This window comes from Mustela nivalis (assembly GCF_964662115.1).
Source record: "Mustela nivalis genome assembly, chromosome: 17".
Classification (NCBI taxonomy): domain Eukaryota; kingdom Metazoa; phylum Chordata; class Mammalia; order Carnivora; family Mustelidae; genus Mustela; species Mustela nivalis.
In genome coordinates, this window is record NC_139036.1 from 41,553,634 (window position 1) to 41,568,998 (window position 15,365).

At 39.1% G+C, this 15,365-nt stretch overlaps 1 protein-coding gene and 1 long non-coding RNA gene across 3 annotated transcripts in view; one reads left to right on the forward strand and one right to left on the reverse strand.

Annotated features, from left to right (window-relative positions):
• Positions 1–5,891: 5,891 nt before the first annotated feature.
• On the reverse strand, positions 5,892–11,430 carry KRT10 (keratin 10). Of its 2 annotated transcripts, none has more exons than XM_082706045.1 (8): positions 9,689–11,430; positions 8,798–8,880; positions 8,283–8,439; positions 8,032–8,193; positions 7,814–7,939; positions 7,275–7,492; positions 6,600–6,917; positions 5,892–6,262 (listed from the first exon to the last, which is right to left on the reverse strand). In XM_082706045.1, exons 1-8 carry the CDS (start codon positions 10,283–10,285, stop codon positions 6,256–6,258), a joined length of 1,668 nt encoding a protein of 555 aa, XP_082562171.1. In that variant the 5' UTR covers positions 10,286–11,430; the 3' UTR covers positions 5,892–6,255. The 2 variants fall into 2 exon arrangements, with proteins under 2 accessions (XP_082562171.1, XP_082562170.1); XM_082706044.1 differs by having other exon boundaries at positions 6,580–6,917.
• The window catches only part of LOC309851212, a 132,254-nt gene continuing 123,761 nt past the window's right edge, over positions 6,873–15,365 (forward strand). The window contains exon 1 of the long non-coding RNA XR_014304673.1: positions 6,873–6,961. This is a non-coding gene — a long non-coding RNA (uncharacterized lncRNA). The remainder of the gene's footprint in view (positions 6,962–15,365) is intronic.

Sequence of the window (15,365 nt, forward strand, 5' to 3'; positions counted from 1 at the left end):
GACAAGATTTCCTTGTGCTTATACGGTGCTTTACAGCTTCCAAAGGGACTTCTTGTGCATTATCTCATTTGAATCTCAAAAAGAATCTGGGAATCAGGAAGAGATATTTCCTTCTTCTGATTGAATGATGAGAAAATGGAGGACAAGGACTATTCAGGGATGCACAGCATGAAGCTGGGTGAGTCACGCCAGAATGGGCCTTGGGATTCAGTGTGGTGGTCCTTTGGTCAAAAACAGTTATCTTAAAGTCAGATAGAATAGTAACTCCAAGGGTGCCAAAAACTCTTTTTAATGAAAAACATTAACATATTTCTTAAAAATTCTTTTCAGAATTTCTAGTTAATAGCAAAATGAAACTTTTGGCTACAGTTATACTACCTATCAGGTCAGGTGTCATTCATTCATTTTTTGTTCACTCAAGAAGTATTTAGTGACTGTCTACTATGCACAGGGCACTGTATTAGTAGTGGGACATGCAGAGGGGAAGAAAACAAACGCCTTCCAAGATTTACTGTGGATAATGTTGCTGTGAACATGGCACATACAACTAGCACTTTAAGACCTTAGTATCAGTTCTTTTGGCTTTAGACCCAGGAGTGAAACTGCTAGATCATACGATACTTTTGTTTTTAATTTTCTGAGGAATCATCTTATTGGTTTCTGCAGCATCTGTACCATTTACTTCCACCAGAGGGCACAAAGATTCCAGTTTCTCCACAACCTTTCCAAACTTGCTGTTTTCTATTATTATTATTATTATTGATGGTAGCTTTCCTAATCAGTGTGAGGTGGTATGTCATGGTAGTTTTTGATTTGCATTTCCCTCATGATCAGTGATGTTGAGCATCTTTTTATGTGTCCATTAGCCATACCCCGCTTGCTTTTATCTTTATAACTGTTTTCTATCTACTGAGATGCATTTTGGTACCATTTTGTTTTCTAGTCTTTCCTTCAAATTTCTTTCTTTAGAAAACCTTCCAGAGGCTCTATAGATCAAAACTTGAATAAGAGTTCCTCTTCCGGGGACGCCTGGGTGGCTCAGTTGGTTGAGCGGCTGCCTTCGGCTCAGGTCATGGTCCCGGCGTCCTGGGATCAAGTCCCACATCAGGCTCCTTGTTCAGCGGGGAGCCTTCTTCTCCCTCAGCCTCTGCCTGTCATTCTGTCTGCCTGTGCTCGCTCTCTTCCCCTCTCTCTCTCTGATAAAAAAAAAAAAAAAACAAAAAACACTTAAAAAAAAAAAAAAAACCTCTTCCAAAAAGGTCATTGTCGTGGCTTTGTAATGGCTCAGCTAGCCTGTGAACCTGTTTACTCATGCTTTTCAAGCATTTCTTCTGAGGTAACTTATTCAGAGTAGGAAAGATTAATTGGAAGCTTAAGTATGTGATTTTTTTTTTCTTCGCTAAAATCCTGAAGGACAAGATTATTCAAAGCACTACTCAAATTATTCCCCTAGGTAATGTCTAATATTTGTACTAATTCACGGTAATTTCCTTTCTGACTGTTACTAGGCTGCAAAGATCCCTTATGTAGCCTGGGGGTGTGAAATGATGTTTGTTTTTATTTAGAGACACTGAAAAGCAATGTGACAACTCAAGAGTCCTTCCTCCTTTATAGCATGACTTTCTGTGGGACACCTAGTTCAAAAAGTATCCTTAAAAAAATGTCCTTCATACCTGGTTTCCAGACTAGATTTATTTTTGTTGTGATAACTTGTTTCTCTTTGTCACTCAAAGATGCAACATGGGTTATTTGCCTTGTGATCAGGGTGACCACAGGTGTAGCTTTTAGGGATGGTCAACTCTCTCAAACTTTTGGGATAACCATCTGGTCCTTCCTACTTGCCTTCATCTCTTGCTCTGTTTTATTGGTCCTCAGGTTCATAGGACTACATTCATCCTAATCCTTTGTGACACACTCTCGCCACTATTTCTGCTGAGTTTTGTTTCACAGCCTCAGGATGGCAACTGGACCTTGATCTCTAACCCACAGCAGACCATGGTAATGATCAACTATTCTAACAACCTATTGTGATGTGCATGTTCATCTTTGGAGAAGCTAGATTATTTATTTATTTATTTATTTTTTAAGATTTTATTTATTTATCAGAGAGAGAGAGGGGGAGAGAGCGAGCACAGGCAGACAGAATGGCAGGCAGAGGCAGAGGGAGAAGCAGGCTCCCCGCCGAGCAAGGAGCCCGATGCGGGACTCGATCCCAGGACGCCGGGATCATGACCTGAGCTGAAGGCAGCTGCTTAACCAACTGAGCCACCCAGGCATCCCGAGAAGCTAGATTATTTAGCCAATAAACATATTTCTCTGGGGATGAACAGAATACTATTTTTTTTTTGTTTTTGTCTTGCTTTATAAAATCCTCATTTATTTGGACTTATTTAATACATACCAGATGCACACATTATGAAGGCTGTTTATATACCCTTTCTTATATAAATAAAGAATAAAAGCAAATACACTGAAGAAATAGAATTCAAAATTTATAGCAGTTACCAAATTTCAGGACTGTCTTTTTCAGTTTTTTTGATAATCTTGAAAAATCTTCAAAATTTTGAAAATATTTTTCAAAATGTATTTTTGTTTTTTAATGAAAATGTAGTTGATATACAATATCACATTAGTTTCAAGTATACAATGTAACAATTTGACAACTCAGTACTTGTGCTGTGCTCCCAAGTGTTGCTACTATCTGTCACCATGCAATGCTATTACAATAGCATTGACTATACTCTCTGTGCTGTTATCTTATGCTCATCCATGTGATTTACTCACTCTGTAACTAGAAGACTGTACCTCCTAATCCCCTTTACTCAGTATACACATCTCCCTACTGCCCTCCCCTATGGCAGCCGTCAGTTTGTTCTCTGTATTTATGGGTCTGTTTCTGCTTTTTGTTTCTTAGATTACACATACAAGTTAAATCATATGGTATTTGTATTTCTGTCTGACTTCACTTAGCATAATACGCTCTAGGTCCTTGAATATTGTTGCAATGGGAAGATAGTGCATCCTTTTATATGGCTGAGTAATATTCCAGTAGTAGAATTACCAGATCATATGGTTTTCCTATTTTTTATTTTTTGAGGAAACGCCATACTATTTTCCACAGTGATTATACCAATGTACATTCCCACAAACAGTACACAAGTGTTCTTTTTTCACCACACCCTTGCCAACACTGATTATTTCTCCTCCTCTTCATTCTAGCCATTCTGATGAGTATAAAGTGGTATCTCACTATGGTTTTGATTTGTATTTCCTTGATAATTAATGATGTTGAGCATCTTCTCATGTGACTGTTGGCCATTTGTATGTCTTCCTTGGAGAACTGTCTATTCATGTCTTCTCCCACTTTTAGTTGGATTTTTTGTTTTGTATTTTGAGTTGCACAAGTTCTTTATGTATTTTAGACATTAACCCCCATGGGATATGCCATTTGGTAGGTTGCCTTTTCATTTTGTTGATGGTTTTCTTGGCTGTGTAAAATAGCATACTGTTTCTTCAGTGTCTACTCCACAGTGGGCATTTTTTTAAGGGCTTTATAGGCATTAACTAATTTTACTACCATGATAATCTCAAATGAAGGAGCTATTGTCCCTATTGTATAGATAAGAAAACTGAGACTCAGAAGGGTTGAAGTAACTTGTCCAAATATTACATGATTTGTAAATGCCAGTGCCAGGATATGAAGAACAGGAACCGTTGACTTTGAAATTTCAGCATGCTTAAAACTACAGATGACCTCTTTCCCTAATTCTCACTCTCCGGTTGGAGGGTAGGTCCACTGGGTGGACCTTATTTAGTTAACCTTACTCAAGCTACTTCCCTTATAAACCTGACCATAACTAAGTTACCTCACCATATCCTAGCAAAATTGAGCCATCACAGACATCAGACTCATGGTGGAAAGCTTTAAGGAGCATGACGCAAATTCTTCTGGAGAGACAAGCTTTTGCTCTTTAGTAGGATTCCACATGAGTGCCCGAATTGGCTCTGCTAGTCTCACTGGACACTGTCCTGCTTAAATAGCAGGATTCTGTAACTTCAGAATTTGTAAGAATGTGTACAGAATTTTTAAAATAGCTACATGATAAATCCATGTAGTAAAGAGTGATCTGTATAGTTAAAAGTAATTTTTTAAACTATAAATACCAACATCCTTGTTAAAATCAAACTTGTTTAGACAGACTATCTTTATTAAACTATAGTTTGAGTTCAGTTCAGAAAGTTCTATTTTAAAATGTTTTTCAGTTTTATTGAGATATAATTGATATATCATACTGTTTAAGGTGCGTAGCACAATGACTTACCTATTCAGTGAAATGATTACTGCCATAGTTTAATATTAAAAAAATAGTTCTTTATCAGTGAAAATATAATATAAGTCACTGTTTAGGAAGGTATTGGAAGACTGAACAGGTAAGATGACAGGATTACCATGATTTAGACCTTTCAGGAATGAAGGTTTAGTATACCAGCCAACCAGATGAAGAACTCTGACCAGCTGAGATCCTGGCTTGGGGTGGGAGGTTAGGCAGGTAGTGGTGGGTAGAAATGGGTGGAAGAGACAAAGCTTAATAATAAACACAACTATCTCATGGTAACATTTTTATATTTGTGTCATTGAGTATGGAAACACTTATTTTTTCAGAATAAGGAGAAAGGCCATCTCAGATTATTACTACTACTTTAAATCCTGGGACTTGGCTAACTTTGTTAGGTATTTTGAAAGGTAATGTTTCTGAATGGCAGTGAGTATATACACAGTGGCAGCTCAGAGTCCTTACCCAGCAACATGTTTTAGGGTTTTACAGTGTGACATGTTGGGACTTCAACAGGTAAGCTTAGGAGACTGGCTCCCAAGAAGGGAGGCTGGTACCTACATAAAAAGACATGCCAACTACAGTGGACAGTTTCTAAACTATGGTAATATTTGGTGCTAGGTAGGTCACGGACTCTTGACTATAGAGCAGGCCATTCATTCTGAAATATGGTTCTGGTCATCAGTCTGGAATTCAGAGGGTAGGGAGTCCCAAGTAAATGACTTAGGAACCAGGCCTCAGGTCTTGGGGCAAACAAGCTCACATCAGTTAAGGATACAGAGGAAGGCTGTTATTTGGTAGACATGAGTACTCTAGGGACACTCACCAGGCAAGGTAATCTTACGGGCAAATAAATCCAGCCCTTCATAAATCCACATGCTCCATATACTAGCAATATAGTAATGTCGGCTGGGTTCTCAGTGGCTGAAGGATGTTGACTGGGTTGGTCCTGCAAGGACCAGGTTTTTAGCCCTTATCACTAGGTTAAGAGTTTGGTGAACTAGGGATCTAGAATTGTCTCTTTGGTACAATTGGCATTGTCATGTCTTGACAACGTTTCTGTTGTTCTTCTGATAGATACCAAATACTTTCGTTGGGGTGATAGGATTTTACTGGTCTGGTAAGGAGTGGATGGTATCCCTTACAGTATATAGCAATTGGGCAGAAATGAATAGGAAGAAAATGAGGGTAGGTAAATGCGAGGAGCCAAGTAATCAGAAAATGTGAAAACTTCCGGTAACTTTATCTTTGGGGTCTTATCTGAGATATTTTAGAATTTTCAGGATTGAAATTACTCAAAGCCAGAGCACTGGGAGTTTTCCATATACAGTGTATCTTTAAGAAACAGTAAGACTGGGGTCTCAGAGGCTTCCACTCTGTGAGATTACGGACATGGATCCAACATGCCCATAAGATTAAAACATTTAGCCAAAAGAAACCATAATAATAATTCTGTCTTCAGAATTTCTGGATAAATCAACCTTCAAATGCTATAGTTCATCAATCTTTAAAGTGAAAACTATTAATTAAAATAAAGACAATTCTGACCAAATTGGATAGCTTGCATCAGTAAGAAAGTTTATTTAAATTCATTAATGAAGGAGAAAAGGTTTTTTTTTTTTTTTTTCCATTAAAGAACACTTTCTGGTAAAGTGAAAAAAAGAAATACAGAAACCACAAAACACCTTTTAAACACCTTATTTTCAAGGAATAAACCTATTTCCATAGACCATTAAGACTGAAGTGTTCTGGTGATTTTGTTTTTCATACACCTGTGCATAATGGTCTGCCTGAAGGGTGACTCTTCCCTCTTGATGCGGCTTAATAGTAGTGTTTCCTGGTTTCCGATTCAATAATAGATGAAAGGACTCTACCGTCAGGTGCCACCTCTTCAATAATTGTCTTGATTACTCTGGGTTTCTTAGTATCTGTAGGTGAATTACAAAAAAAAAAAAAGAGAATTTAGACTAAGCGATTTATGGGGTCCTTACTAATCAAAATTTCTAAAAAATAAAAAATAAAAAAAATTCACTTTTTACGTTGTTTTTTAAAAAAAAAATCCGAATAATGTTTAAGCAAGAGCATCTTGGACCACCACATTTTTCCTTCAAGATGGATGTCAAGTGTACAGTTCGCTAAAAAATGCAAGTGGGAATCTACTCTGAGATTTTAACCGTTTTAAACAGCTCTAGAGCGTAGAAAAGCAACAAAACCATCACAGAAAGTGAAAACTAATTCGGATTACCCCAGCTAGTTTCTGCTGACCTTGGTCCCTTGGAAGAGGACTCTCCAACCGACCCAGAAGACGAGGACTTGTGACCGCCGCCGGAGCTGCCGCCACCGTAGCCGCCGCCGGAACTGCCGCCGTGACCGCCGCCGCCGGAACTTCCGCCGCCGTAGCTGCCGCCGTGGCCGCCGCCGCCGGAGCTTCCGCCGCCGTAGCCGCCGCCGTGGCCGCCGCCGCCGGAGCTTCCGCCGCCGTAGCCGCCGCCGTGGCCGCCGCCGCTGGAACTTCCGCCGCCGTAGCCGCCGCCGGAACTTCCGCCGCCGCGCCCGCCGCCGTAGCCACCGCCGCCGGAACTACTGGGAGTAAGGGTCACGTTCGGTTAACTTAACTTTGGAAAAGGGTGGGTCGCTTTCGACGTTATAGTTCTTAAAAAATAAGCAAAACGGATTTCGAGAGGAGAAAAAGAAAAAAAAAACTGTCAAGTATAAATTCTGAAACCTATTACTTCAAAACAGTTTCATATTGCACACGACCCTAAGGCTCAAATTCATGGGACATGGAAGCTGTGGCTCCATATGCCTTTTCCCGTACTCTGCTTTCTCCCTTCTCCCTTTCTCCCAACCTCTGGCACTTCTTTAGGTTTTGTTAAAGCCTGGCGATTTAGAACATTGAATAAAACCAATTGGGGTCATTTAAAACTTTCACTGATTTACCTTCCTTCTCCTTCTAGCAGGCTACGGTAGGTTTGAATTTCATTCTCCAGTCGGATCTTGATGTCCAGGAGTTGTTGGTACTCAGCATTCTGGCACTCGGTTTCAGCTCGAATCTGTTGCAGTTGTTCCTCCAAAGAGGAGATCTGGGCCTGAATCTGTGAGAGCTGCACACAGTAGCGACCTTCCGTTTCAGCCAACGAGGATTCCAGGGATTGTTTCTGAAAAAGAATAAAGAATAGACAGGGACTTTGCGACCTCACTGTTTAATGAAACCCAGTGAAGGTTACTCAATAATTTAATAAGACATCAAATAGAAGAATAAAGAAAATGAACAGAATTTGTGTTTTATGTTTAATGGCAACATTTTAACTCAAGTATGTTCAGAGTAGAGCTGCTAGGACTTTTCTCCCCTTAGCAAAGAGCTTCAATTTTATTTCCTTTTTCTTACCCCCTCTTTCCTCTTAAGTTGCATATTCTTATGTGGGCATGAAAGTTTGTGTGATAATTGAAATTATTTTAAGAGACAGTTATTAACGTACCAGGGCTAGTTGGGACTGTAGTTCGATTTCCAGACCTTGAACTGTGCGTCTCAATTCAGTAATCTCAGATTTGTGGCTGGACATTTGTTCAATGTTACTATTGATTTCTGTAGTCAGTTCCTTGCTCTAGAGTATTAAAAACAGGGGAAAAGATGAGAAAAAATCTGAAATAACCAAACATCCCCTGGCCCCCTTCCTTATGAAGGAAGATGAATTACCTTCTCATTGAACCAGGCTTCAGCATCTTTGCGGTTTTGTTCAGCAAGTTGTTCATATTGGTTTCTCATGTTATTCAGAAGTTCAGTCAGATCAACACCTGGGGCAGCATTCATTTCTACGTTTACATCACCAGTGGACACGTTATGAAGGTCTTTCATTTCCTGTTTGAGGAACAGAAAAGTTTAATGACTGCCCCATGACCACAATGAACCCTTTTCTTGGCTGGGGGAAGTATAACTTTTTGCATCACCTCTTCATGGTTCTTCTTCAGGTAGGCCAGCTCTTCAGTCAGGCTCTCGATCTGCATCTCCAGGTCAGCCTTGGTCAAGGTCAGCTCGTCCAGCACCCGGCGCAGGCCGTTGATGTCCGCATCCACGCTCTGGCGCAGGGCCACCTCGTTCTCATACCTGGAACAGGCATAGTACAAAATACTGGCTAGAACTTACATATGGAAGGTGTACTTGGGCTGAGACAAAGAAGCAAATACAGAGTTTCGTTCATATCATGGCAACATTTATTGATCACTGTAGGGATATCAGTAGTTTCATGCAGAGAAGCTTAGCATTTACTTTAAAATGCATTTTCTTCTTTTAATGTTGCCAAAAAGGTAATATTGAAGTTGAAAAATTTTCTGACAACTGCAATACCATTTAACTTTGCATGAATTCAAGAAAATGTAAACACTATTGGGGTTGTTAAAGGTCATTGTTAAAAGCAACTCATGTATTTGTTGGGACAGTATTGTGCCACATTCACTTAGCTTACTTTAATCTGAAGTCATCAGCTGCCAGCCTGGCATTGTCGATCTGAAGCAGGATATTAGCATTATCAGTTGTTAGACTGAGGATCTGGAGGGAGAAGCAAAGAAATCAGATACATATACGGCTTTTATGGTGGTAGAGATGAACTGCATTATTATGTTCTTTTACAAAATCTTGAGGGAATTTATTTTATCTTAAATATAAAATATTGCAGAGTTACCTAGCTACTTAAATTTGAGTCATTTGTTCTCTCGAAGTTTCTATACTTTGCTGTTTCTCTATCATCCTTTTCCGGAAACTAATGGCAGTTATAAGCTGTGTTCCTGCCTATGTGTCCCCCCACTTTTATACTGGGTGATTTCCATGTATTTCAGCCAACTTTTAACTGACTCATATGTTTGATTTAACTGATTACAAATACATGTTCTAAATGGGTACACTCTGGGCTGGCACACAATAGGTACAATTCACAAATTCTCACAAATGGGATACACAAATGGTATCCCAGTTCCTTACGGGAGAATTTATGTTGCTTGTCATTGGCAGTTCATTTTTATTGTTATTAATCTGAGTAATATTTTGTTTTGGTTCATTTAATAATTCTTCTAATTCCTATATTTGTAAATGATCTAGTATTTTAGCTATGGGTCATATACTAATTAAAACCTAAAAAATTCTCAGTAATCTGCCATCTTGTAAGATACACAACACACGGGCTGAAGATTACAATGACCATATCATCACAAATATTTACCTTTGATAAGACTGGATTATTTTTGGAAGTAACATAGGCAAACACAGTGAATAGCTACATTGTGGTTAACTTAAGATTATTCTATTTGAATTACATGGATAAGAAATAGCCTTAAAGTTGTATTTTTAAAATGTATCTTACCTGATTTTTAAGTTCTTCGATGGTTTGGTAGTATTTGCTGTAGTCACGGGGCTCTCTCTGGCTTGAGTTGCCATGCTTTTCATACCACTCCTTGATTTTGCCTTCTAGCTCGTAGTTTGATTCTTCCAGAGCCCGAACTTTGTCCAGGTAGGAAGCCAGGCGGTCATTCAGATTCTGCATGGTTACTTTTTCATTTCCAGAGAGAAGGCCGCCATCTCCTCCAAATCCACCCCCATAGCCTCCAAAGCTGCCTCCACCGAAGCCGCCTCCACCAAAGCCGCCCCCTCCAAAGCTGCCGCCTCCAAAGCTGCCTCCTCCACAGCCCCCACCAAAGCTGCTGCTTCCATAGCCTCCACCGAAGCTACCTCCACCAAAACCTCCTCCTAATCCTCCATAGCCACCTGATGAGCCCCCAAAGCAGCCTCCACCAGAGCTCCCACGACTAAAAGAGCCACCACTGAACCCCCCTGAGCTAAATCCTCCGCCAATGGAGCCTTTGCTGCTCGAAATTCTGAAGGATGATCCTCCTCCTCCACCCCCTCCTCCCCCACTGCGGGAGGAAGAGTATTGCTTGCTTGAGCTGTATCGAACAGACATGGTGATGCTGCTTAGCCCAGGGAGTGCTTGCTACCAAGGACAGTGACAAGCCTTTATATTCTGAGAGGGTGTGTCCCACGTGTGTTCGAGTTTGCTTACTTGCACGGTTTTCTTTTTGCCAGTGTAGCATCTTCACTTATGATTGCATACATTATCTTCAGTAATAACCAATTCCAATAGGTATGGTTTTGAATTTGCCCTCAGAACAAACAGGAGGTTTACTATGTTGAAATTGAAAATGGGTGTTGTTCAGATGAGCTTGTGTTTCATTAGGCTTTTTCACCTTTTGAAGAACATTGAGCAACTTAAATCCAGTTTTTCTCAGCACTAATTTAGGTTGCACAGAATGTTTGCAAAATTTAGAAAAGGAATTTGAGCCACAGAATTGTAGTTAAAATGATATTTTTCAAATTCATGTTTTAAACAGTTCTAATGGATTAGAACAGCAGTTAACATAAAGTCTGCCAGAATCATGATCTCTAATGGAGATCTTGTAGAAAATTCCAAGCAAACAAAAAGAAAAGAAAAAATATATGCTAAACAATTTAGTGTTCAAAAGTTGCTACATATAAAAATTAAAGCCATTAACACACAATTAGGAAATGTGTGTATATATTTTGTATGGAATCTTTTAATTTGTTTGGAGAAGGAAAGTCTATTGATACCTTGCTAAGGGAGTTGGAAGTGAGTGATGATTTAGGAATCTGCTAATTTAGTGGTGCTATTCTTTTTAACCTTAAAAGAAATATAAAATCATGAAGTTATTCTGTATATTTTAAGCTTTTAAATTCATCATGTAAAGGCTTTTTTGAAGACCATAATGGAGAAATTCTTAGCACAAGATAGGCAAAACTTACCTCCAGTACTTTTCTGTACTCTATGTTTGATCCCCAAATGGAGAGTTTAGGTATGTTATGATTGTGATTAAAAATTTGTTTGTAGGGGTGCCTGGATGGCTCCGTGGGTTAAAGCCTTTGCCTTTGGCTCAGGTCATGATCCCAGGGTCCTGGGATCAAGTCCTGCATCGCATCTGGCTCTCTGCTCAGCAGGGAGCCTGCTTCCCTTCCTGTCTCTCTGCCTGCCTCTCTGCCTACTTGTGACCTCCGTCCGTCAAATAAATGAATAAAATCTTAAAAAAATTGGTTTATAAGAGTATAAATCCAGATTTTTAAAAAATTTAAATTCACTTTATTTAACATACAGTGTAGTATTAGTTTCGGGTTAGAATTTAGTGATTTGCCAGGTGCATGTAACACCCAGTACTCATTAATCAAGTGCCCTTCTCAATGCCCATCAGATTAGAGACTGATGCTTGCTCCAAAAATTATGAACTGGACTGTGAACATATGTCTCCAAGTTAGATTCGGTTTCTCAAAAAAATTTTTTTTCCTGTATGTAGAATATCATGTAACAGTTTGTCCAGTGAAGTATTTAATTAGGACTTTCATACATGATACATAATTCTTTTATCACCCGTAGGCTATGATGTTGCTATTATTCAAAAATATATTCATGAATGTCATACACATTTTATACAGTGCCATTTGTGATCCTGTGACTTTATAATCTCTGAAATAACCTGCTGAAATACGGATGGGTGGTGGTTATCACTAGTATGTATAAGAAGATACTGAAGCTGTGCGAGGTTATGGTTTTGCCTAACAATATAAAACAGGTGTTTGAACTGAGATTAGAAACTTTCCTCCTCTACCACTGTGTCTGTATAGTCTCTACTCTGGTGGTTTGATCTGATGGAATTGAATGCCTCTGTTTCTTACCATAAACTTTTCCATATGGGGCCAAACAAAATGTACTTGGAAGCAAGAAAATATTGAAGGGGTATAGTATTTGGCACATGCTCTTTTCTTACTGATTGCTTTTTAATATTAGGTTTGTAGTTGCACAGTCTATGAAAACTGTAGAAATAGTTTCTTCAGGGAAAGGGAATGTGTCTGGGGGTGTTAACGAAGAGCCAGTTGTTAGAGGTTACTACTCAGCGCCTTGCAGCTCCTCCAACTTGTTAGCACATGCAAGCAGGGCAGTAGTTAAAAGAAATAATGAAATGCAACCATGGGAATTGATCTTTGTTGAAGATAGCATGCTGTAAAGGAAGGCTGTAAAAATCAGGACAGGAAAAAAAAAAAGAGCGTTCCAGTAAGTTCAGAAAGGATGTTGAAGCCTTGATATTAATGAAAGCAATTCAGAAAGAAACCATTTTAATTAAAAAGATATTTTAATAGATTTTACCTGTAGTTATCACTAATTTTGATCTTACCAGTTTTGATGCAGTATTATCTTTTACTTTTTTTTTTTTTTTTTTTTTACCTTGGTAGGGAGATATAAAATTTCAATTTATTTTCAGTTATTTAACAAGTGGTATGAAGAAATCTGTTACAAGCATATTAAAGAACATGTGAAACATATGCATGAAAGTACATGGGGACAAATACATGTATAGAGACTCTGCTAATACCAATTAATTTAATTTAAATCACCTTTAAGGATATTATTAAAGATTCCTTATTAACCTGCATACTCTAGAAATTGATTTGTTTTAATTTGTACTGTCATTTGTTGAAATCTGCCCTTGGCAGTAGTGAAATTACAGAGGTGCTATGGAACAATTCTACAGCTAAATTGGGTGAAAATTTATGACTGTCAGTTCTAGTCTTGGCACCATTTACACTTGATTACCATAATCCACTGTAACTGTAATTTCATTGCTTTTTATTTTTATTTTGTCTCTGTGAGGCACACTGATACATATTTAGAAGACAGAGAGATGAGTGAGACTTAGCTCTCGCCCTTGAGGATTTTGCTAATCCTTTGCAATCTAATTAAAGAGGGAAAACATACATGATCCGTCTAAACACCAGACAGAAAGAGACAGATACATCAGACAGATACAACAGATACATTACATGTGGATGGTAAATGAAATGGAAAGGGAGGTGGGTGGAGAAAAGGATTTAACATTTCCTGAACATCTCCTATGTTCCAGATGGTTTACTCTCCTTTAATTCTCCCCCAGTTCTCTATGATAGGTATCATTTACCTTATTTTATGGCTGAAAAAAAGAATTAAGCTTTAGAAGGCTTTAGAAATTTGCTCAGAGTAGCACATGTTAGAGCCTGGTTTTGAACCAGACCTATGTAGCTTCAAAGGTAATCCTGTTTTCGTGACACTGAACTGTCACTGTAAGACTGATGAGCAAGGGGTTTTATTGGAATAAGGTCATCTGATGAGATTTCATGGTGCCAGTGGAATTTAAGCTGAGTCTTGTAAAGGATTGATGGGATTTTTCTATGGGGACAGCAGCAAAGAGAGGACTCTTCTGGGGAGTTGGGACTATGAAAATGCCAAACAGGTGAAGACTCTTAATGGACCACTTTGGCTGGAACAGATCATCTATATTCACTAATTTCTCTTAACAGATTTTATTGAGCATCTGCAATATTCCCTGGGGATACACAGGCGACTAAGATACAATTCCTGCCCCTTAAGGAATTTGCAGTCTACTTGGAGAGGGAAGCAAACATACCCACAAGTCAGAGATTATAATCTAGGGTAATCTGGACTACACTTGAGGCATGGACAAGGTGTTGAAGTGGTGCAGGGAGGGGTTCCAGCAGTCTGGTTGTGTGTGTGTGTGTGTGTGTGTGTGTGTGTGTGTATGTGTGTATGTGTGTGAATGAGAGAGAGAGAGATGTGAGGTATGTGAGGGCATAATGAAAGAAGAGTGACGTCTTGAGAAGTTAGTTTCTTTTAAAATGGGAATTTGAAGTAATACCAGGATATTCATGTAAGAATGTCTGTCAGCAGCTAGGCTCGTAGGACTACAGTTCAGGAGAGAGATTAGAGGAGACTTCAGGATAGGTAGGAAGGAATTTAGAAAGAAATGAGCAGAAGGTCTAAGCCTGAACTTGGAGGGATGGCCACTTTAGGGGCTGGGAAGAAGAGCGAGAGAATGATACTGAAAAGTAGGGCACCTGTAAGGGGAGAGAGGAAGAAGGATCATGGAAGCCAAGGGAGGAGGCCCAGAGAAGTGGGCTGGTCTGCAGAGAGGTCACAGTGAAAGGAGATTGAATAAAGACTTGATTTGGCAGTTAGGAACCACTGGCATCCTTCCATGGGGGAAGTTTAGTGGAGTTTGGTGGGGCAGCCCACGATGTATACTCAGTATTAGAATTGACCACTTTGCTTATTGTATTTTGTTTTCATGTAATCTAGTGTATTAATTTCTTCTCTAATTGCTTCTGGAATCACTTCTCGGCCTTTTGGCTAAGATCAAGTGTAATTGCTTCTGGATTTGGAATCATGGTTAAGGCGGGTATAAATGCTGTTCTCATGGGGTTAATTTGGGTAGGGCTCTTAAAGCATGTTTTTGATTCAATTTTGTTATCAGCTTGATTTGTCTCACTGTTGGGATTTGGATCTTTCCTATTTCTTCCTTATTTTGTTTCAAGTAAAATTTTCTTTCGAAGTTTCCAGTTGAAAATTCTGTTTGCAAATTTCTTTCTCTGATCAATTGAAATATAATGAGTAATTTAGGTTGTTATGAGAAGATGACTCTGGTAATGCAGATTATGTCTCGAGATGGCAGGATTGATGAGCTTAATGTTTTGTATTTTCTATTGTTTATCACATAAAGCTTGAAAGGTAGACATATTTTGCTTGAATGACCTGTGACTTTGTGTAAATTGCTGAATGTTCCTTTTTGATTACCACCCACAGAGTCAAAGCCAAGTGGAAAGTTGTACAACTGTCTAATGGGTTTGGTACCCTCCTTGCAGAGAGTCGAGTAACTGGGCAGTGATCAGTAGTTAGCTAAGATAATGGTAAGGCCCATGGTGGCTTCTCATTGGAAAACATCTAAAATTCAGGGTTCTAAAATCTGTAGACACTCCTATATCACACAATTTTCCTGAAACTTCTGGGACTGTGCTGTGATGAAAGCCACAAAAATATGGCTACTGAATGCAGGCTTTTCAGTGAATGTATCAGAGTGGTTAAGAGGGTGGGCTCTGGAGCAGACCTCTGGGATTATAACCCATGCCACACCACTCACTGTGTATCAGTT